Source organism: Cadophora gregata, assembly GCF_030347475.1.
Source record: "Cadophora gregata isolate MNR1 chromosome Unknown scaffold_8, whole genome shotgun sequence".
In the NCBI taxonomy this organism is placed as follows: Eukaryota; Fungi; Ascomycota; class Leotiomycetes; order Helotiales; family Ploettnerulaceae; genus Cadophora; species Cadophora gregata.
The window spans coordinates 1,413,345-1,436,244 of record NW_026695931.1 but is presented as its reverse complement, the minus strand read 5'-3'; the positions used below and the strand labels follow the sequence as shown (position 1 = coordinate 1,436,244).

Genomic DNA, 22,900 nt, shown 5'->3' with positions numbered 1-22,900 from the left:
AGCTACAACCCCTTGGATGGGCAAGTAGTGCTATTATATGTCCGTCGAAATTCAAATAAGAGCAATGCTGGCTACACAACATCCTATTTCTCAAGATCTCGAGAGAGGTTGGCCAAAGATATTAAATATGACTTATCGGAAATCAAAACACATCGCACTCTCGTGACGACTGCCGTTCTTTCCCTGATTCTTGTTAATTGTAAGACTACGATACATTCCACTAGACAACATGCTCGTCATGTCCCGTGAAACGAGTCAGTGACTCGAAGAAGCAGCCATGGTCCACAATATGGAGACAAATTGGAGCTTGCTCCTAAATCTTCTCAATCACAAATCCTTCACGTGCCAGTTGGCGATGGCCTGGCTCCACTGAAAACCATCTCTTCCTGTCAAAAACTGAACCGGATTACTGGATATGACATGAACCGAGCCATTCTGGTGAAGACTTGGCTGTCGCTGAAGGAGCTTCATATTTCCCAAGGTGGTATGTGGAGAAGTCCAAGAATGGCGGGAACTCGGCTTGCTCCTCCACTCTTCCCGAATTGCGATCCTGCGTTAGTACACAAGTATGTATTTTGCAGTCATTGGCGGGAAAGTAGCGGCGTCTGCTGGGATGGCTTTAATCGAGACTTCAGCAGGAGGAGTGTTTGTGTATCGACAGGACTCTGCCAGAGTATCGAGAAAAGATACCCAGTTTGCGTTGCTGGAGACAAGACTGGCGAATTTGGTAATAGTTGAGTTTGGCTCCAGTGCAAGTTAGACCTGGTCATGGTACTTGTTGAATCATTGGACGGGCTAGCTTCAGTCCGACCTATATCAAAACGTCTTCTGGAACGAGCCAGAAGTGAGAAGAGTAGTCTGCTGAGCGGGGGACCTTGCTGTTCGATGATTCCCTTCTACATCATGCCATCCATGGATCTGGATAGCAGAGCTACTTGCAGAGTTTGAAGACCAGAGCCTGGTTTCTTTAACCGTGTTGGTGTACAGAGGCGGCTTTTTGTCTCCTAAAGAACCGGTACGACGTGAAATTAAGCAGCAGGGGCCTGTGGGCTGCTCAGAAATGTGGCCGTTTGGGTGCTTGTTGATCTCCGTGAGCTGCAGCCTGCTCGAGTTTCCTTTTTCGGGCTAGTTCTTTGATCCTTTTCTCAACGATGGATTTGACATCAAGATGTTTGGGCAACGATGTTTCAGGCTCAATCTGCTGTTCCTTTTCGGTTCCTAGCTCTGGTATCTCAGTGTTACTGGTATCGAAATTCGACATGGGACTCAACATCTCCGGCGGCGGAGGATAAGAAGGTTCATGGCGCAGGAAATGAGTATCCGAGTCTGTGAGGCTCTGCCTATCTGGATGCTGCGTTCTTGTCTGGTTGACCATCGTAAGATCACAAGGCATGTTGGTCGAAGTCGAATTACAGTCGTCGTCCTGCATAACTATCAGCATTCGCTCGTTGTGGCATAGGGACAAACAGTGTCTACCTCGATGATTTCGCGTTTGATTTCAGGCAAAAACTCTGCCTGTAATGCATCGTAACGAGCACCTGCATCTGACCCGTAAAGTCTGATGAACTCCTTCTGATCTATGCTGTCAATGTTGACGTCAAGAAACCTTTCAAGCCGCAGCAAGGATTGATCACTGGAAGTGTCGAGCCTAGATCCGGCCTCCGATGACGGCAGTCTCCGGGGCATATAGAAGCGTTTAGCTTCGAATTGCGGACACAATTCATACCCGCCGTACATTGGACAACCAGTATGTTCAAGTATATTGTCCTAAAACTTTGGTAAGCACGATTCTCAGGTCTAAGCTGCACAGTTCTCACCTTCACCATACGCCTGAAAACTCGCCCTACCAACAGTTCCGCACGTTGATGATGAAATGCCTCCGAACTCAACTGAAAGTCTATCTCGTATATGGTCTGTGGATAACTATAGTGTAGTGCCTTTCGCACGATCTTGTTTATAAAATCTAGGTATTCTCCGCAGTCTGAAGTGGCTGACATCACAGGGTTTAGCTGTGACGATTCCTGGGACGCCAGTGCGATACTTGGTGGTGAGGCCACATCGGGTCGATGAATGGGAGGAACTACATTGCTTGTTAGGCGGTGGAGGAGGAATGGCTGAATGTCAGATGTAAAATAGCTACGCGTACCATATACGCCTTGAGGGCTCTGTTGACAGTGGAGTATGATTTTATGTATTGCGGCCTTCACAGTAACACCATAACCCTCAGAGAAATAGTCTTCAATCCAGCGACATAGTCCTCTATCAGGATAATCTTCGTACCTAACCGAGTGGTCCAGGTGAACTCCCGCAAGGGATCGGTAAACCCCGACACGATTGCTTTGCTTTACAATGCCATCCTAGGGTCGTCAGAATTCATGAAAGTCAAGCAATGTCGTAAGAACACTTACCTCAATTATCCTGTCTTTGAGTAATCTTCGAAACTTTTTCGCCGTCGAGTCAAATGGGTCCTTCTTGTAACCATGCCACGATGGTTGGAGTTCGAGATTATAGTTTCCATGCACTTCACTGGTACGCACTATGTGATTAACAATCTCATCGTACTCTTTGCAGATTGGTCTCATCATGGCGGGCTGAATATGATCATTAGCGATTGCCTCCGTCTTACTTTTTGGCTGGATAAGCGGCGGCAGTTTTTCTTCAACAATATTCCTTGTGAGATTTATTGGGCACTCGTCTACCGCTGCGATCTTGTGTATCTTGGCTTTGTGTTTTTCTGCATAAAGTTTGGTGCCCTTTTCGTGATTTTTCCAAAGGCAAATGGCACGGCCAACTGCGTAATATTAGAAAGCATTCAATTGATTCATAGAAGTAGAATTTGCGGATATTTCTGCTGTGTCACACACGTTGGCGTCGAGGGTGAACAAGGATCAAGGAAAGGGCTTGGGAAACATACTCCATGTTCTCAACGCCGAGGAGATCCAGGGTGCAACGTCGCGTCTCCATTCCTTCTTACACTGGTTCTGCAAGATTTCTGTGTACCTCTTAATTATTCTGTTCTGTGTGTCATGATCCAAACGCTTGATCATTGGCCGGCCTCCCCATTCCTCCCTGCAGACGGAGTACGCGCCGTATCGTACCGCACTTAATTGTATACCAATGACTTCAGCGATCAGCCCTTCGAGAATCGGCCATATTCCAGACATGGAGGCTTTCTCCTGGTTCCAAGCCGATAAATCCTGGCTTTGAGGGTCTGCAAGCCATGCCTTTGCAGCGTCGGTGTCGTAACTCGGAAACGGGAGAGGGTGCAGATGGTCGAGAATGTCCTCTTCAAGTATCTGATCTCGAGCCATCATTGAGAACTTCACCGTATGAATTAGCTATTCAGGGCTCGAACACAGGGACCGAATTGAACTTACGCGTCTTGACCGCAAGAAACACTCGCCGGGTAGCAACAGCTTCCTGGTCTGGTCTCGTCGCGTCAAGCTAAATATGTCCTAGCAGCTCTGCCGTCGAGGCTTGCTAATGCGAATCTCATACAGCACAATTGTATTTGTATTAATTGCAAACGTCGAACTGCTAAGAGTCGTCCTCGAATTGAGAAGGCAATCATCCTTCTACGTCCTAACAATATTCGCAACTCTCAGACCTCGTGAACGCGGAAATCTGCAGAACGCGTTGGCACGTGTTTCAGGGGGTGGGTCCCTCAGATCGATCGAATCCAAGTCCCTCTGTCAGTATTCAAAGTCTAACAGTATCAGCATCGCGGTACGTCCATAGGCAGTGAAATGCTGCCATTGCGGTCTTGATATATCACCATGTATACCAACGATGTTTAGGAAACATGGTCTTGGCTACGGTTCGGAATCCGAATCGCCTGAACTCCTCTAAACTTGATAGCAAAGCCCAATTGGACAATCCAAAATGATGCCCGCATACACCTAATCGGCATACGATACCTAAAAAGCTTGGGGGTCGAGTTTTGGTCTCTTTTGCAAAGCTTGGGTCCATATTCTGGCGACATTATGAAGGCTGCAACAGTGCGTCGAGAAGTGTATGTCTATTTCATTTGACCAGCATTGTTCTTTTGCTTTTATGATATGCTACATTCTAGGTGGAGGTTTCGTCTGAAGCTTTAAATCTTGCAGCGGGAGTCGTTTTGGTCGCTTTGGTCGCTTTGGTCGCGGAATATTCCATCAGTCTACTGAAATCTCCAGCAAGTCTGTACAGGCAACCAAGCTAAGCATCGCTCAATGGTGCCTAGCTGCTTGAAGCAATATCTGTATCATTTCCGAACCTCTGTTACAGTGCTATTATCTATGACTCGCTTCAGATCGCTATTCTACCAGCTGGTTGTTTACTTTCCTAGCTTATTCATCGATCATGGTGTTTGAACTTTAAGAAGATGCTGTAAAAGTCAAGTAATTCTTCAAAGCGGCAACGTGTTTATGTACAGATTATAGCTCTGGTTTTATTACTATCGGGCCAGGCTTGGTAACCGGAGAGATGACCATCATCCACTCAAGGAAGGTGTCCAACCTCCCCTAAGCGAGCAAACAAACAACACTCAACCAAAGCATCATCTATGAAACAATTGTATAAGAATAGTTCATCCATGAAGTATCTCTACAAATTCAGCAGCCAGATAAGCATAGTTGTTAAGCAGCGTCAACCCCCAGTGGAACTATATTTTCCAGTTCTTTCCTCGAATTCTTCTCATTCTTTCGAGCATTTTTCCACACCAAGAAGGCAGCACTCAGGGCATTATCAGAAAGCGGCCAGAGTTGTTCACGGATTAATTCAGCCTCCTCCTCCCCACATTTCAGTGGTCCTCTGAAAAGGTGCGAGCCATTGCTTATTGATGGTGCAACAATATCACTCGCTCAAGGAGCGCCAAAATACATCCGCTCTCGCTATCGTGTCACGCCTATGTCTATGTCGAAGAAGTGGGACGTCAACAGAAAGTAAATTTCTGACGTATAAGACCATTTCATTTGACGCTGTACCTGTGCTTGGAAGCGAGTGTCGGAGTGTATTCGTACTTTAATAACGCAGAGGCCATGGGGTGTTTGCGAGGAAGGGCGTGAATCAAGCTATTTGTGTTACCTTGACTGCGTTGCTTGGCTCTGATCCTTCCTGTGGAGCTCTGTTTCCAATGGATACAGTATTGAATGAACTCTAGCTAGAGGTTCTCAATTTTTGGAATAGGTTTTGGCTCTCAGGGGTTGTGGTTTTCAGTTCTGATGCTTGGCGTCGGTTGCCCACCCAGCATACTTTCCTTACCTACTGGCTTTACAAACGTGCAACTTTGTTTCATTACAGTAAAGATGCAAACTTAAGTTCACGTATCTCCGCAAAGCCAATTATCCGCAATGTCGCACCACGTGCCGCGTTAACGTTGACGACATAATCATAAAGTCAATCAGACGCTCGTCGCAGATACAGACAGTCATCTCCAAGCATCAAGAGAATCAAATCGGAGATCTAGAAATGCGATGTGCAACAAAACGTCCCGGGTGCGAGCGAAAATAGTCAAGATTAAGGGTCGTGTAGGCTACTCCAGGAATCGAGAGATGGAGAGGGTGAGACGAGACAGAGAAAATAGATCGGGGAGTGAGTACTCTAGATGGGAAGGCAAATAGGAGAGTGAAACGTGGGATGAATGCAAGGCTGACGAGCATGTGGATGGTCACGAGTGCGGGCGAGGATCGAGAGTTGGTGCTTGCATCGGCGTCGGCGATGAGCAGGTATTGGTGGATGTGTGTACCTATCAGGTCGGACTGTGACAGGGTGACCCGTGGAGTTGCTGATGCAGAGTCTTGCGACTCGGCTGTTTTGTTATAAGGAAGGGTTTTTTCCATGTACGAGTAGTTCATAATCTTCGGGTGGGTGACAAGCAAGATGATTGTTGCGTGAACTTTCTTGTGCTTTGATTTGTTTGTTGCTTTTGTGCTGTCGATCAACTCTAGGACACTCTCCTGTGACGATTTGATTCCCAAACAGGCGTAGTTCATGTTACTGTACTCGGGGAATTTAAGCGGAGGTCTGGACATTCACCTGCAGCGGGCGCGGCGCGCCTCGCTTCACTTGCACGTTGGACCACATGGTTGGAGCGTGTCGAGTCGAATCTGTCGATCAGCGCTTGCTACTCGTACAGCGTCATCCATTCTGGCGTGGTATGTTTCCAACAGGCAGGTTTGTTTTCTGTTGTTGGAAGTAATGTACTCGTACCATTGTTACAGTATCAATCAGGGCCTGGTCGATCGTCGATGAGAAGGCTTTCCAGTTTCCACTCTCGCTTTTACGTTTGACTTTTTATAGTACTGTAGTTGGCGCGGCAGGGGCACGCTCATGTCAGGCCACCAGCCTACCACCAACACTCCAACCTTTTGTTCTTGACCTTTTCTGTCAGGTACTGTGACGTCTGCTGGGAGCTTGCGGAGGACGGACCCAACCTTAAGTTGGCTTTCATTGCTCGGATTGGGCGAGAGAGGACCGGTGAGGACCCTGAATTAGTCGCAGAAGGGATACGCCTTGCTTGCAACGTGACCTGAACGGGCGTGTGTGTGACTGTGACTGTGACTGTGACTGTGACTGGGCCAGTGAGAATCGTGGGTGGGTATTCTAGGTAGGCACCGAACAGTTGAACGGACGTGTCACTGAAAGCCGAGTTGGAATACAATACGGTACTGTATGGAAGACAGACAAGTACCTAGCTAGGTAAGATAAACACATATCGCTTCGGTGAATCAGCGAATCAGTCAGTCAGTCAATCAATCAAAACAAATAAATCATGCAGTTAGCCGAGGGGGAGGTCTGTTTCTGTGATTACCTACAATAATGGAAGTACAGTACAGTCAGTATTCCGTCCTCGTCCCGAATCCTTGAATCCCAAACCCCAAAGCCCGGAATCGAGAATCGAGAATCGAGCCGAGCCTCGGGATATCGGTACAGTAGTATCAGGTGTATTGTACTGTATTATGTCATCAGAATGGAATGGAAGCGGCGAAGCGCCAAGCAGGACCCCTACCACGGGACGATCTTTTCGATCAGGCGTGCTAGCTCCGATCCCCAGGGTCGTCAAGGGTCCGTCGCGATCGGACTGCATACAAATAATCGCAGCAACAACACTCACTCACTCACACAACCACCGTACCGCCGCCAGCATGAGAGACACCCACTCTTTCCTCTCCAGGGCCCTGCTCCTGCTCTTGCTGGTGAGCCTGAACCCGACCGCTCGCTCTCGCTCTCGCTCTCACTCTCACTCCGCACTCTCACTCTCACTCGCACTCGCACTCTCCCTTCTCACACTCTCACACTCTCACACTCGCACACTCCCTGCCTCTCGACCCGCCAACGATCTAGACTGGTCCCGTAAGGTAAATTACTGTAGGTGAGGGCGCGGAGGAGACTGCCGTACACAGCGCTCCATTGGCTGCGATTCGAAGACTCCGCGATCGATCTGGGGACGAATATTCGAAGACTGGACGAGACAGACAGACGACGCAGAAGTTGCAGATTCGACGGTGCATGCTCGATCGCCGCAGTGTTTTCACTGCTGCTGCTGCTGCTGCTGCTGCTGTCAATCTCACATCCCCTCGCATTTCGAATCTGGCCCAACTCCTATCCTAAACCTTTCTGTCGCCGCGAATGGCCTGACTTGCCTCGCGCCGGGACTGCCTGCTGCCTGCCTCTGTTGAGTCTGCTTTGTGCTCTCCTGACTTGACGATCTGACTGCTACGGTACGGTCCTAACTCTCCGTCGACGCTGTACGATACTGTACTGTACTGTACTGTACTATACTATGTATACGCTTGTCGTACACCCTCTGCCCCGTGCAAGTTCTTCCTTACTCACACTTTTTCCCATCTGTAGTGTACTGTCGGCAGCCTACTCTTCTCCTCTGCCTGCGTCCGCGTCCTCCCTCCCGCATCACACCACACTCCCAGGCTCTGTTTTTGTGAAAGTCCCTGAATCTGCTCCCTTACTTGCGGCCCGAACGAGACTGATCTGCCAGTCCTTGGATCTCGATCCCTCTCGGTTTGATCAGCCCGTCTAAAGCTCCCAGTCGTCACCGCATACCTCCGTGTTGGTATTTGAGACCAGCGTGCTGGCCGTCTGTCAAGGTTCTCACTATCTGTGGCATCATTATTCTTACGACTTCCCCAGAAGATACCAAGCATTTCGATCAAGGAACCCAACCGAGAAACGCACAACAGCCACACAGGTTCAGACATACATCGAGACATACCGATAGTAGACTGATCCGCAACATAACGTCCACACCCTGTGCTGCAGTATCAGCTCATTCGACTCGGGGGCAATTATATTGGAACACAGCCATTGCAATGCTTGCAATACTGACAACGTAATAACCCTTCTCCTCAGAACACTCGATGCTCGCAACTTCTGAAGGACCCCGACCTGGGTCGCCGTATCGACAGCACCCTAGAAGACCTCCGCCACATCTTTCAGTCAGTCTTCGCCATGATGGTCTGATTCCTGTGGAGAAGGCCGAAGAGGTCCAGGTTGGGACGAAGGGTAGACCTGTTCTTGGTACTTCGATGAGACAGCCTTCAGATGAAAGCTACGATTCAGGAGAGAGCGGAGGAAGATGGTTCGATCAAGCCAATAAGCATCCTGGGAAGGGTCTTGGTTTCCCTGGTGTGGAAGACGGTCAGTAACATACGATTCTTTACAGTGGTTGCGTAGGGACTAACACCCAAGTGTTCAACAGACGAGCCTCCGTATTTTCTTCCACGAAACACATCTACCCACTCCATCGATGCTCAAATGGATAGGTCTAAGTTACACCCTAGCCATGTTACTTCACAGCCCCAGAGACTACAGTATTCAGTCAACGGTGGCAGCAGTGTTGGCGATTACAGGAGCGTCATCGACGACTTGACGATTGAAAATCAAAAATTGAAACAGGAACTTCGGAAGTTAAAGAAGCCTAACGACACGCCTCATCTGGAAAAGGACAAGCTATTTGAGGTCAGGATTCATGGAAAACTTTCAGATCGGAAAAGACGAGAATTGGAGGATGTACTTGGATCTTTTGCTTCAAGTATCGACGACCCTACCGAGAAGACCTCTTCACAATCCAAACAAACCAAGGCTACACACTCCTACAGCTCTTTAGGTAATCCAAAAAAATCCGCTGCTAAGAACTCATCTTCTTCAAACACATCGACCTCTCGACTTCCCGACTCCGCCTATGCTTCCATGTCTAATTCTGGTCCGACTTCTCTGTTCACACCCACGAATCGCCATGGCGTCGAAGACAGGAAAGCTAGTCAGCCACCGGTGAGAAGCGATCAAAACATACACTCCTTCTTGCACAATATTCCGGAAGGCCTCTTACCCAAGCATTCTCCTGTCATGACTGAGCGACAAAAAAAGAAGTTTGTGGTACAGCGATTGGAACAACTTTTTACTGGCAGGAAAGGTGTAGTCGGCGGTGATCATAGCCAGCCCTTGCAGCAGCAAGAGGTTTCTGCATCTGCAGCAAAAGCCGACCAGGCTGCGAATCATGGTGTAGCTCCACTGGAAGGTCTCCGCGAGGCACATATGCTACCCCACGTGATGGACTTGGACAAGAACAAATCAAGATACTCAGCGAATCACGCAGGAAATGAACAGTTTCCGGAACCATATATTTCCGATGCCTCCGATGAGGCTTCGCCAAGCGATTCGCCAGGCCAACGACCAACTCGGCCTTTAGACTTGGATCCGGATCGGGCGCAAGTCCCCTCGGACAACGTGGACTATATCCGTCACCTGGGACTTTCGACACCCAAATTCAGCAGTGAAACGTCTTCTGACTCTACGACTGCCGCTGATGCCGAGGGCTGGATCTACTTGAACTTGCTGGTTAATATGGCTCAATTGCACATCGTCAATGTAACACCAGATTTCGTTCGAGAAGCCCTGTCAGATGTCAGTGAGAGATTCCAAGTGTCTCGAGATGGCAAAAAGGTGAGATGGAGAGGAGGTACTCAAGCAACGCGCATGAGTAGTGATGATGGTGCGAGTACTGCGCCAAATCGAACACCAGAAGACAGTGATAGCTTAGATGAGCCTAATAGAAAGAGAAGGAAGGTCGATGCCAGGAAATTTGCACCGGTACCTGTCAATGCCCCGGACGCAGAACCGATGAAGGATAAGCCTCTCCAATCGTTCCATTACAAGCCACTTTTTCACCACTCCGAATCATCTGGGGGCTTTATATCTTCGGACGAAAGCGAATCTTTATTTGGCTACAATGCAAGGACTGAAGCTCTACACGACAGCACTTCAGCTGATCCGCAGATGTGGCGAAAGGGTCCGAATCAACGTTCTGCAAAAGAAAAACAGGATGCCGGGTTACTTGTCTACTACAATGGTGCCAGGTTCTGTACAGACCTGTCTGGTGATCGTATTCGAGCGTCAACTCCACTACATAATTCTGCCGTCGACCAGGATGGATATTATGACGGTCAACAGGGCGCACTAGGAGGCGCCGCTCGTAAAGAGGCACCAATGTTCGAAAGATCACCATCGGGGTCGCTACTACCTTACAGACCCTTCAAGGACTATTCGAAAGGTGTCAGCATTCCTGGACTTGATGATCCTCGTCCGACGACGCCAGATCTTCTCAGTGATGGGCCAGATGATGATTTTTTCGCAAGTGTTTCAGCTTGCGGCATATCCCCGCCAACTCAACAGCAAGCATTCGAATCAACTGGCCTTGGTGGCACAAGGCCCGCAGATCATTTCATCATGAAGGTTCAAACCCGCCGGACCATGACAGAAAATCGCCAGTCTTCCAAGGTATCAAGATTCACGACTTCAGGCTCTGGACAGAAGAGATTTGCCCATAACATCCCGAGATCCTCCCTGAAATTCTTTCTCGAACAAGGCATCGAGGCGACTAAAACGAGGACTACTTCTATGACTGGAACAGCCGGAGCATCGACAGACACTTTTCCAGTCAAGAGCGAAATCATCTCTTCGCATCTAAAACACTTAGAGCCATCTGAATTGCCACCTCCATTGGGCTACCACACGGCCTATTCCAGCTCGGATGACGATTCTGACTCGAGCGAAAGTTCTTCGCAGTCCTCCCACCGTCAGCGGAAGCCGCGGCAACCCCAGGTTTCTATCACGTCCCCTAATGAACATCCGTCTTGGGCACATCGTTACCCTGACGGCGGTCTTTCAGACGGCGGTCTTTCAGACGGCGACGAGAGTGACGATTCAGAAGAGGACGACGACGGTAGTATCGACATGCTAGCCGAGGCGCGAAAACTGGATCCAGAGACGGTGGCTGCGAAGGAGAAGGAGTTTGAGATGGCGATTGATGATAAAGGGACGGATGCCGCGACGGTGAATGAGAGTGTCTCACCAGGGTTTAGGGGCTTGAGGGGAGTGTTGAGGAGGAGTACGACGAGTGACGTCCCGACCAGTGCGATAGTGGAGGAAGACGATTGATGGGCTTGCCGGCGGGGTTGCATTACAATATTGACCTGGAGCGGGAAAGCATATCTGAGGTGGAATCGTTAGGTCTGAAATTTAGCGAGGCGTTACGGCTGCGGTCACGGTCACGGTATTGGCTTGTGCTGCTTCTGGGTTTGGGAAAAGGGTTTTGCGATATAGTATATCATGTCAGACATATTTTGGGGACATGGCGCAATATTGAATAGCATTTGCATTGGGAGCGAAGCGAAGCGACGTGCGTTAGGATGGCGCTTTGGTATCGATCGGAGGCTTATTAGAGCTTGAATTGCACAATGTATTATTCTACCAACCTAGCTGTATATGATGTGATGATGAGATGAATTAGATGTCTAACTCGCATTTTGACTGAAGGTGGATGAGAATTGTAGAAAGTGAGTTATTAATGTGATGAGATGTGATTGTGGACCTGTACTTTGACATGCACGAGGCAGTGGGATATCTGGAGTAGCGAAGGACTTTCCCGTCTGAGATTGGAATATAGGATAATTAGATGTGCGCGCTTGAGGCCGGAGAGAACCACACATGGGGGTGAGGAGTGGGTCTGGTATAAGCGTGTTGCCTTTATTCTGCGGATCGAATGAGAGCCAAATACCATTGATGTGGTGAAGAAGCCCAATTTATGTCCGGTTTGAATAATGCGGTGATGCAACTCGAGGCGAGAAGTCAAGGAAATAAAAGTAATTACCTGTTATTATACCTTTGTTAATAGTTTAAATTGTGGCAGGTGGTATTGGAGAGGAATTATCCTTCGTTGTGTAGTCGTAGCCTGTCCTACTTGAGTGAGAAATGCTCGATGCTTCCGCACCAGTTTCTGGAGCAGACCTCAACGCCGGCAACAAGCTTCCAATTCATATAACGCCTTCCTGTCCCATCTCTAATTTTGTGAGAGGGTATTTTTACATCGGCCTGTTGCCCCCTGCTCTGATTCTTGCCAATCCTCATATGCGCGATTCGTGTGTATAGTCGAGCGCGTCTCTATCTGGTATCCGTCCTTTCGTCCCATTGTCTCGTCCGAAGTAGTTTGACATTCGTCTTAAATCAATCCGATATCGATCGCATGTTTATTTCTTCGTCGTGCCTCTAAATTGGTCCTTCAGCTCCTCCATGTAATATCGCAAGAAGCGCTGGGTATCATGCTTCGGCGTATCGATGTTTTTGCCGCCCATCTCAGAGGGGTCTTCGAGCTTCTCACCCAGCTTGATCTCGTGCACCTTTTTGTGAACGCGTTTGACGAGCTTGTGGAAAGTCGTGGAATTGAGGAGCTGGACACTTCACGTGAGTACAGAAGACGGGTTGGGCTGTTTTGGCACGATGCAGGAACAGGGTAGACGTACTCTTGCAGTTAACCAGACCTGTGGGAGGTTAGGAGGCACCCAAAATCGAGAGAAGGATGTGGGGAGTTACCTCTGCTAGTCTAAGCCAAACCATGTTTACTTTGGCCGCTGTAGTATCATCGCGATGGAGTCCCGGTGATGTTCCAGAGAGCAGTGGAATGATGTTGCTAGATGTTATAATCAAAGAGGTGACAAATGCGGTGCGGAGGCGAGAAGAGACATTCGCAGCTCGGGAGCGCTAGCCCTAAATTCGCCTGGTGAAGCTTGGCCGCGGCCCTTGGGTCCCAGCTGCCCTTTCGCTGGGTTGTCGCAGTATCAGGGTCGGGTCGCTGTCCTCGCTCGTCGAGTGGATGAAAGGAGATCGGGACTGACTTGAACTGAACGGAGCCGAAACTGGTCCAGACTCGATCCTTCCAAGTTTATATTCACTTCTCCTTCCACTCCATCTCCATCGTGCCCTTCCACTTCCACTTCGACTTCAGCTCTCCTCTTGCACTGGCCGACTTCTGGTCCGTTTCACATATCCAGTCTTAGAAAGCTTTTGCTCTCCACCGTCGTTCATCTTCTACAACCTCGCTGCCCTCTACCTTCATTTCTTCTTGGCTTCGTTCTGCTCTCTTCCTATCATTCTTTCTGCACGTGTCTGGACCTGCATCCGCATCCGCATCTGCACCTACTCACAGTACCTCCTCTCACCAAGCCTCTCTCACCTCAATTTCATTCGCTGCAATTCTACCTATTTTTGACGTTCCTTCAGAGAGAACCTATTTTTGAAAGAGTCTTCACAGGCAAAGCCTTCTCTGTCTTAGGAGTCAACTGAACTGTACAAGGATCTATCTACTGTACGATCGACAATCACCGCCCTTTGGGGAAATATTCTCAAGGCAAACGCCGTACCACATTCCAACAAGCACTTCTATTTCTGCTCATTTGCTCTCGCTCGCACGTCGAAAGTCGCAAACCTGGATCGTCTACGTGCTTTCAAGAGGCGCCGCGAGTCTCCTACTGGCTCTTCCAGCTCCTCTGCACAAGAGGACCCCAAGAAAACAAGAAGCAGATCGCCTGCGTGGCTGACTAAGATGCATCGCAATCGCTCCTCTTCCAAGCGCTCTGGCTCTCCAGTTGGCGTTGATACGGATTCTTCAGGTGTTGCGCAGTTGGACGGTTCTTGCTTCGGTAAGCCGGCTGGCGCCAAGTATCAGGACGACACTACTCAAGAAGGACCTCCTCCTCTTCCATCTTTCTTGACTTTGACTAATGTCGGTGCGTTGGTTCTTTCCCTCTACTAAGAATAAGTCTGACCTTACCAGAAATGCGCGACAAGTATGCCGAGCTTGCTCGGCTTGAGAATGAGCGTCTTGGTCTTGGCAAAACAGACTCCCAGTGGCAAAGGCGTGCTCCAGATCCAGTCCTTGACCGTTACAGCAACATATTTCCTTGGGAAAATCACCGTATTAAGCTTCAAGTTCCCGAAGGAGTCAACGACTACATTAATGCTTCTCCTGTTAAGTTGGTCTCCACATCAGAGAAGCAGAGCGAGTTGAAGTCTGGCGTACAAGACAAATATATCTGTATGCAGGGTCCGAAAAAGCAAACCGTTGATCATGTCTGGCATATGATTTGGCACGACCTTGCTGAGCCCTACACGTCTTCTCCAGCTATTGTCATTATGCTGACGCCTACACATGCACCACTACCAGACGACCCGAGTGGAAGAATGTATGAGAAGTGCTACCAATACTACCCACTTGACGAAAATTCTCCCCCACTTCGTATCAACGAAACGAATCAGCTTGGAGAAAAATTCAAAGCCTGTGTCAGATTTGAGGAGAGATTACCAGGTATTGAAGGCACGCGTATTGAGGTCCGGAAGCTTATTATGACGGTTGATGGCGAGGAGGATGAAGAGAAGCCAATTTACCACTACTTGTACCCGAACTGGCCTGACTTCGGTGCACTGAAAGAGGAAAATGTTGCCAGCATCCTTTCGCTGATGGAGTTGTCCCGCAAGCAGAACGGACGTGGTGAGAATGCTCGTCTCATCCACTGCAGTGCTGGTGTTGGCCGAACTGGCACTTTCGTTGCTTTGGAGTTCTTACTTGGAGAGTTGGAAGGTGGTGCTTGGGAGGGATGGGACAAGAGTGACCACTCTGGAACCGATCCGATCTACGAAACCGTCGACCAGTTGCGCATGCAGCGAAAAACTATGGTTCAAGCCTACGAACAATATGCTTTCCTGTACGAGGTCTGCAGGAAGCGCTGGGAGGAGAAATACAACACTCCATGCATCGGAGGTGAGCACACACACATGCGCCCAATGAACGAGGTTTGTATCAATGGTCTTGACGAGGACGAGAACGAAGAGGTCGGAGAGGACCGATCCGCTAAGTCTTAGGGGTACAGACCCTGAATAATCGCATGGTATGTGTATGGCGTATGGCGAATACGTCCAAGATTGTTCCTTGCCTTCTTGTATGAAATGCGGCTTTTCCAGAGTTCTTCTATTACTACACTGGTTAGTCGGGGCGATTGGGACCTCTTCCTCTGTTCTGTTTTGAGGCTACGGGTTATGGGGTCATGCACATAGTTAGACGACGACGGCTTCAGCAATGAATTCATGAAACGAGTAGAATGAAACAATGGAATGCATATATTTTCAGAGTATTCAATACTGTTTCTTGGGGAGCACGGAAAGTATATTGCCTAATCTGCTAAAGTGCCAAATGATTGGAGCGACTTCTGTCATTTATGACAGAGTCTCAAATCTTGGTTGTCCCAAACTGTTGGAACGATAGACAGGAGGCGCATAGACGGGTGAGCGGGTACCTGCGTGGGATATTGAGCATAGGTTGTACAAACCTGATTAGGGGAATACATTTGAAGTGGCAGCTATGAGACAGACTCGAGTAGCAAGCTTGACTATGGTCTCTAGATAAGCATGAAATTAGTTTTCAACCTGCGTATTGTAGGATGATCTAAAGACCTACTGCACTCATACTTATACTTAGGGTTTGTCTTAGTGTGAAAGCCCACCTCCCTGAGTTCTCAGCTGAGTTCTCAGGTCATCAGTCTCATTCCGTGTCGTGATGTTCAGGTTTTAGCGATAGGTAGGTTTCCATGAGCTGGGTTGGATTGGGGATGCTGTCCCGCATCCGTAATTGCCAGGTCCTCATCCGACGCTTGCTTCCCCGTTTCCGCTGACTGGTGATTGGTTGGGGAACTGGTGGTGAGAGGAGGAAGCAGGTCCAGATTTTGAAGTTGATAACCGAGGGTTTGGTAGAATAGATGTTCCGTACCAAGGAGTTTACAGTTGTGAAATGGATGTGAAGAGAAGAGAATTACAATCAGAAGGTAGACAGCTGCTATGCTGTAGGTAAGTGAGTTATACCTATGAGAAGTCATATGACGAATGTGCGAGAGGAGACCCTCCTGTCTGACACAGAGGAGTGAGGTTTTGGTGACGGATCTTTGGAAGCTGTGCTGCATGGGCGTCAGGCGCCTAGAGCAGGTTGGTAAGTTTGCATTGTGCCCAAAGACTATGCGATAGCCGCGGCACCAGAGAAGGGATGCGTGGGACTTTCTAAGTGAACTTCTTGCATCTTCGCGTCCGTTGATTCCTTGCATCCCGGCATACTGTAGAAAGTTGAAGACTGACCTTGGGATTTGAAGTCGAAACCTTTCGAGTTCTTGGAGAAGCTGAGTATTCAACAATCGAATGGGGTGTTGGCCAAGACTGATATACCTCACTAACCGAATGTCTGGCAGCTTAGCTGGGTGGCTAACGGAACTTAGCTGCCACTTCCTGACCTGTTGACCCCTCCACACCTGAGACCTGTTAGGCTCTTGCTATGGCTAGAGAGAGCTTCTTCATCGGATATTAGGCGTTGGTGGGATTAGCGGGGTAGGTGAGAAGGTCAACTAGATATAAGTCGAGCTTGTCCTCATCTTTTCTTGCTGGACCTTCTCTCAACTTTCTATTTTCTCTTCCTAGATTTCACCCTTCACTCGATTGATCCTTTGGGCTGTTGAATATTGACTTCCTCGCTTATTATCTCGATGAATTCTGTTGGCATCATGTCCAGTAAACCCGATTTTGTCGTCGTCCCTGGTGCTTGTGAGTTGACATCCTCCAAATACTCGACAATGTATATCAAGTTCCAAATCAAGGTCTAATCTCTCTCCAGGGCATAGTCCTGACTCTTTCTCACCCACAACCACCCTCCTCACCAAAGCCGGATACGACGTCCACGGCGTCGACTTACCCGTATGTGTTTCCCTTGCCTTGTTTCCTCTGATCCAGAATTGGATCGAAGACGCATGTTAGGATCGGCGTCTTAGGACGGACCGAGATCCTGATTCTGAGCCTGATCTTGACACTCAAAAAGCTGATGATTTCATAGACCGTCGGAGCCGATCCACCCCTCAAATCGTTCGACCCTGACGTACTCGCAATTAGAGACGTCGTCAACAAGGTGCTATCTACCGGTAAAGATGTCGTAATGGTTTTCCATTCGTATGGTGGTGTTGTCGGCTGTGAGGCACTGAAAGAGTATGTGAATGAGCACGAGACTGGCAAAAGTGGAGAGCAGGGCTGGGGGAAGATTCGACGTTTGGTGTTTGTGGCGGCATTTGTCCTGCCGGAGGGAGGGAGTTTGATGGCAGCGTTAGGGTTTAAGCCATTGCCGTGGTTTGAGATTGACGTGAGTTCTGCACTTCCCCTCCTATTATCCATCAATATATGTCAGACATTGGGAGGAAGAACAGTCTTCTGAGCCTAGACACGACCTTGCTGAACTTAATTATCCACCAGGGCGACGCAATTAATCCCGGGAACCCCAAAGAGATCTTCTACAATGATCTCTCGGATTCGGAAGCGCAGAAGCACATCGCTGCTCTGAAGCAACATTCCTACCTGGCATTTGCATCGACAGTGACAGCTGCGCCTTGGAAGACTATCCCCAGTACGTATATCCTGTGCGAGAACGACAACGCGATTCCCTTGCCAGGACAGGAGGGCATGATCGCTGGCGCGAAGCAGGCTGCGCCAAATTCATTTGATGTCGTTGAGAAATGCAGTGCGAGCCATAGTCCATTTTTGAGTCAGCCGGATTGGTTGGCGGAGAAGCTTGTTGAGAGTACGAAGTAGGCATTGGTCTGGAGGGCATGGGATGTGCGGTGCCATTTGTGGATACAAATTGATGCTGCAGGGGAGCTGCAAAAGCTACTGAGACATTTTGTATTTAACTCGTGACAGTCTGATAGTTGGACGACATTCTGTTTCACGATAAGTAGCTCCTAGCAACTTGTGATGTATAACATGCCATAACATACGATGAAGGAAGGCTCATTAAGCTATCGTGATCCATTATATGCGTACACCCTAACGCCAAAAGCAGGCCCCCACCACCATTGTATACCCAACCCAACCTCATCCCGTCATCATCTCATCCTACACCAATACTCGACACGTCCTCCTTCTCAAGCAGCAGCCGTACCGTTGATATAATCTCTGTTCTCGATCGTGACACTCTTAGTCATGTGATTGACTTTATACACTCCAACCAGGCGAGAAGCAAGCTCGAACATGTTATTTCGAAGTGAAATAACAATGAATTGGGCATTCTTCGTTCGTTCCTTGATGTAGCTGGCAACGATCGAGACCTAGGGTGTATTAGTAATCTTGAAGGCGCATAGCGAGCATGTGCACTTACGTTTCTGAAATCCAGGGCAGCATCAATCTCATCCATGACGTACAGCGGAGTCGGCTTATAGTGATGCAGAGCGAAAACCAACGCCAAGCTACTCAAAGTCTTCTCACCACCAGACAAGTTGGAGATGTTCTTCCACGACTTTTTGGGTGGCATAACACTGAACAAGATGCCTTCCGAGAAAGGATCCAAGGAATCGACAAGCTCGAGCTCAGCATTTCCTCCCATGGTGATCATTTGGTACATCTCCTTCAGTCGAAGGGATATGGTGCTGAAACCTTCCATGAAGCCCTCCAGACGGAGACGTCTGAGATCATCACAACGCTTCTTTGCCGAATCACGCTGAGCAACAGCGCTCTGTAGGTCGGCATGTCTCGCAGCGTGCTCTTCGACTCTTCGGCGATATTCGGCTAGAACACCAAGCTCAACGTTGACGTTTTGAGTCTTCTCCTCCAGAGCAGCGATTTCGCTCTTCAGCGTATCCTTGCTCATGTCCGCTAATTCATCCTTGGTATAGGATGGTAATTCCTGAGCCTCGGTCTCCTCGCCCAGGTCACTGATATTCTGAAGAGACAGCTTACTCAACTTCTCGTGCCAGTATCTCAGTCTCTTCTGATTTTCGCCGAGGACTTTCTGGTTTTCCTCGAGTTTATTACGCATTTCAATCTCGATGGCTCGAATTTCGTTGAGAACGCCAGTCTTCTCATCTAACTCGGCCTTCAAGGCATTGAGGTCCTTCTTCTTTGCTTTGAGAGCCTCCGATGCCTCGTCAACGCGGGCTTGATAGCCCTCGGCATTTGAGCTTTGGTTTTGGATGTCCTCCTCCAGAGCTTCGAGATCAGAGATCGCAGTCTGAAGTTCCTTGGTGGCTTTCGCGTGATCTTTCTCATGTTTGGTCTTCTGCTTTTCAGCTTTCGCTCTTGTCACTTCAGCTGTCGATATCGCCTCGCTCAAGCTGCTGATTTCCTCCTTCAGAGCATCGACTTTGGATTTCTGTGCACGAAGCTGGTCGCCACCAACCTCCATGATCTTGTCCTGGAGCGCTTTGATCTCTTGCTCGACGCTTGCGGTCTCGCTGTGCAGTTTCTCAATCTCCTTGTTGAGCTTGGAGATTTCCTTCTCGAGAGATGCGACTCTGTTGTCATCTGTCTTGGAGGGTTGGTGTTCTTTGCTCAGCTCTTTGATGCGGCGCTGGGCATCAGCCAGATTTCGCGCGGAGCTTTCCACCTCAAGACCGATCTTTTGCATCTTAGTATCAAGGCGAGGAATTTGGTCGTTGAGATCTCGAAGCGATAACTCAAGTTCCCTATGACGGTCTTGGAACTTCTGGAACTCCTGTTCCAATCCGTCTCTGTCAACTTCAAGCTTCGCAACTTGCTCCTTTGAAGTATCCGCAACAAGTTTAGAGGACATCAAGCCTTTCTTCACATTGTTTCCACCTCCTGACATGGTGCCAGACTTATCAATGAGCTGACCGTCGAGAGTCACGACTCGCCATCGCTTTGCTCCGTATGCAATTCGGTTGGCTTGATCAAGATCTTTTGCCACCAAAGTATTCTGAAGCGAGTGATAGAAAGCAGGTCGAAACCTGTCATCCTTAGCATTAATCAAGTCGAAGAGGCGAGGTACGTTCTCAGGTGCGTCGATGGGGGACATGTCTCTGTTTCCAAGCTTGTCAAGACACATGAAGTTACCTCTTCCGAGGTTTGTTTTTCGCAGATACTCAATGCACTGTTGTCCACCTTCGACAGTATCAGTAACAAAGTTGTCGAGCGCTCCACAAGCCGTCGAGATGGCAACATCGTATTTCTGATCAATGGTACCAAGGTTTCCAAGTCTGCCATGGAATCCATCAATACGCCCGGACTCCTTCAGCCGCATAAGGCCGGTAAGAACGTTGCCCTGTGTCTGCGTATTCGAAAGACTGGCTCGTGCCTCGTCTGCCTTTTGACGAGCTCCAGACAGTTTCGATCGGAGTTCAGGCTCCTTCTGAGATAAGTTTTGGAGCTCGGATTCAACTTTTGCAGCTTCCTTCTCCAGCCTAGATCTCTCCATCTTGCATTCTTCGAGTTCAGCCAGCTTAGCTTCCCGGCCTTCTTCGATACTAGCGAGCTTCGCCCGAGTTTCCTCGAGAGCAACGGCGCCGGCATTCGCTTTTTCATGGAGAATAGCCAGCTCACTCTCCGCTACGGCAATTGCAGATTGTTTTTGGTTGATCTTCTCGTTCCATGGCTCCAGGGACTTTTGCTTTGCCGCAATCTGGTCAGAGAATGCTTGGGTCTTGCCTTTAAGATTATCACGGATGACTGCAAGTTCTTTTTCCTCTACTTTCATCCGTTTTTCCATGGCAGTAATCTCCTGGGCGGACTTTTCAATCTCCGCAGTGCACTCTTCAGTCGTGGCTTGGGCGCCTTCGGCAGCAGTCTCAGAACTACTGATAGTCTTCTCTAGCTTCTTTTGCTTCCCCGTCAAGAATTTCCTTTTCTCCTCAAACTTGACATGTTCTTGGTCGAATTTTGCCATCTCTTTAACGATAGCTTGGGTGTCTTTATCAAGACTTTCAAGCTCCTTCTGCCCCTTCTTGTACTGCTTGTCGAGCTGCTTGATCCCATCTTCGTTGCCCTTATGCTTCTCAAGCTCAGCGTCCAATTGGGCTTGCATCTGGCTGATTGCTTCTTCGGTAACATTGATATTGTCACCGCACTCGTCGATATAGAGCTGATAGAGAGCAGCTTGTTTCACAGTCAACTCGTTCTCATCCCTGATGAATGCGAGAGCTTTGTCCTTCTTGTCCTCTAGGCTATTCTTCTCCTTCTCAACATGTTGAACACGCCCACTTTTCTCGACGCAGACTTCATTAAGCGTTTCAACCTCGGTGGCTGACTCCTCGATCGGCGTTTTGTATTTTGATGTGCCGATAATGTCTTCTAAATACTCGAGAAGGCCATCATCATGCTCGCTTGCAGCTTTTGGTTTCATCTGAGCAATCGATTCGACTTCACCTTGAAGAATCAAGAAACGTTTGTGGTCCAAGTCCACACCTCTGTCTCGTAAAAGAGTGGTTACCACAGTGAAGTTTGATTCCTTGCCATTCATGTAATACTTGCTGGAATTGTTCTTGAAAGCACGTCGAGAGATCACAAGATCCGAGTTTGGAATGATTGCAGGTGGCCCATTTGGCTAGAGTAATGTCAATGTGTAGACCGATACCACTCTAGTAGAAAAACTCACCTGATCCATGACTTCCTGAAAATGCACCGCTACCTCGCAGTGATCCAGGTCGGGGAATGCAGCAGAGTTGTGAATAAGAGCTGAGATCTTGCCCTGTCTCATCTTGCTTGCTCTAAATCCGAAAACGAAAAGAAGAGAATCAATAACGTTGGACTTGCCAGAACCATTGGGTCCAACGACGGAAGAGAACGAAGCATGAAAGGGTCCAACTTCTTGGCGTCCAGCGTAACTTTTGAAGTTTGTAAGTATCAAGTAAGTAATGACGATTCGGGCTTTGGGTCCGGTGTCTTCCACAACAGGAGCCGCCATTGATCTTGACTTCAAAACGATATCCATGGGCCGCTCCAAAATTGTGTCCATTGCATTGATTGGTTTGACCACAGAACTCTGGCTGCCTGATGTGCCAGGGCGGTCATTCAAAGTCTCTGTGATATCGGCAAGAGGCGTTCCATGGAGCTGGGAGGGCTCAGGAGAGGCTGATGCTTCTGGGGTTGGTAGTGGTGGCTGTAACTCGGGTGTCATTGATGTTCGTGAAGATCTCACAGGCGCGCTCTTTCTTTTTCGTGGCGACGCCTTCTTTGAAGGCGATTCTGGCTCAGGCTGAACGGTTTGCTCCGGGTCAAAGATCTCAGATGGTTCGATATTCTCCTTCGCAGCTCCTTTCCTTGCGCGACCTCCAGTACGTGGAGTACTCGCGACAACATTTGTAGTCTTCCTCCTTCCCGCAGGTGCCTTCCGAGGGGATTTTTTCGGTGCTGGTGTGAAGTCTTCCTCACTGTCTTCCTCCACCTTAGGCTGTATTTGTTCTTCTTCGTCGTCAGAGTCTACGACGACTTTTCTTCGCGTCGCTACCCTCCTTGAGGGCCGAACAGGTGATTCGGACATCTTGATCGTGAGTGCGCTGGGACTGGAGGGGATTTTCGTTGCTGAGTCTGCGAAACAGCCCGTCGCGTTGACACTCACAGCTACGGCGGTCGCTGACAAGCAAAAACAAATTTTCTTGTAAAGAGAGTGGTATAGAAGAGCCGAAGTGACAGAAATGACGCGTCGTGAATTTGTTGAATGGAATTGCCGTATGTTGTTGAAGTTGTGGGGGGAACCACGGGTCAAAGTAAACAGAGCCTGGAAGTGTAAACAACAGCCGCGCTAAGATAAGTAGCGATAAGC

At 48.8% G+C, this 22,900-nt stretch overlaps 6 protein-coding genes across 7 annotated transcripts; 3 read left to right on the top strand and 3 right to left on the bottom strand.

Moving 5' to 3' along the window:
* Nucleotides 1-111: 111 nt before the first annotated feature.
* Nucleotides 112-3,687, bottom strand: ONS95_013985 (uncharacterized protein). 2 transcript variants are annotated; one of them, XM_058507634.1, is made up of 6 exons: nt 2,915-3,687; nt 2,409-2,791; nt 2,147-2,357; nt 1,818-2,080; nt 1,477-1,767; nt 112-1,423 (listed from the first exon to the last, which is right to left on the bottom strand). In XM_058507634.1, the coding sequence occupies exons 1-6, from the start codon at nt 3,312-3,314 to the stop codon at nt 1,055-1,057; spliced, it is 1,917 nt and encodes a 638-aa protein (XP_058356804.1). In that variant the 5' UTR covers nt 3,315-3,687; the 3' UTR covers nt 112-1,054. The 2 variants fall into 2 exon arrangements, with proteins under 2 accessions (XP_058356804.1, XP_058356803.1); XM_058507633.1 differs by having other exon boundaries at nt 1,477-2,080; nt 2,915-3,320; nt 3,378-3,687.
* A 3,085-nt stretch (nt 3,688-6,772) lies between these two features.
* ONS95_013984 (uncharacterized protein) lies at nt 6,773-11,782 on the top strand. Its single transcript, XM_058507632.1, has 3 exons — nt 6,773-7,700; nt 7,834-8,634; nt 8,696-11,782. Exons 2-3 carry the CDS (start codon nt 8,355-8,357, stop codon nt 11,431-11,433), a joined length of 3,018 nt encoding a protein of 1,005 aa, XP_058356802.1. The 5' UTR covers nt 6,773-7,700; nt 7,834-8,354; the 3' UTR covers nt 11,434-11,782.
* A 739-nt stretch (nt 11,783-12,521) lies between these two features.
* Nucleotides 12,522-12,888, bottom strand: ONS95_013983 (uncharacterized protein; the record flags this gene model as incomplete). The annotated part of the gene is made up of 3 exons (XM_058507631.1): nt 12,522-12,722; nt 12,795-12,812; nt 12,865-12,888. The coding sequence occupies 3 exons, from the start codon at nt 12,886-12,888 to the stop codon at nt 12,522-12,524; spliced, it is 243 nt and encodes an 80-aa protein (XP_058356801.1).
* Nucleotides 12,889-13,873: 985 nt separating this feature from the next.
* ONS95_013982 (uncharacterized protein) lies at nt 13,874-15,189 on the top strand (the record flags this gene model as incomplete). The annotated part of the gene is made up of 2 exons (XM_058507630.1): nt 13,874-14,057; nt 14,105-15,189. 2 exons carry the CDS (start codon nt 13,874-13,876, stop codon nt 15,187-15,189), a joined length of 1,269 nt encoding a protein of 422 aa, XP_058356800.1.
* A 338-nt stretch (nt 15,190-15,527) lies between these two features.
* ONS95_013980 (uncharacterized protein) lies at nt 15,528-22,618 on the bottom strand (the record flags this gene model as incomplete). The annotated part of the gene is made up of 4 exons (XM_058507628.1): nt 15,528-15,722; nt 15,782-18,455; nt 18,506-21,682; nt 21,734-22,618. 3 exons carry the CDS (start codon nt 22,616-22,618, stop codon nt 18,273-18,275), a joined length of 4,245 nt encoding a protein of 1,414 aa, XP_058356798.1. The 3' UTR covers nt 15,528-15,722; nt 15,782-18,272.
* On the top strand, nt 16,869-17,940 carry ONS95_013981 (uncharacterized protein; the record flags this gene model as incomplete). Its single annotated transcript, XM_058507629.1, has 4 exons — nt 16,869-16,908; nt 16,979-17,058; nt 17,195-17,494; nt 17,605-17,940. 4 exons carry the CDS (start codon nt 16,869-16,871, stop codon nt 17,938-17,940), a joined length of 756 nt encoding a protein of 251 aa, XP_058356799.1.
* Nucleotides 22,619-22,900: the final 282 nt, after the last annotated feature.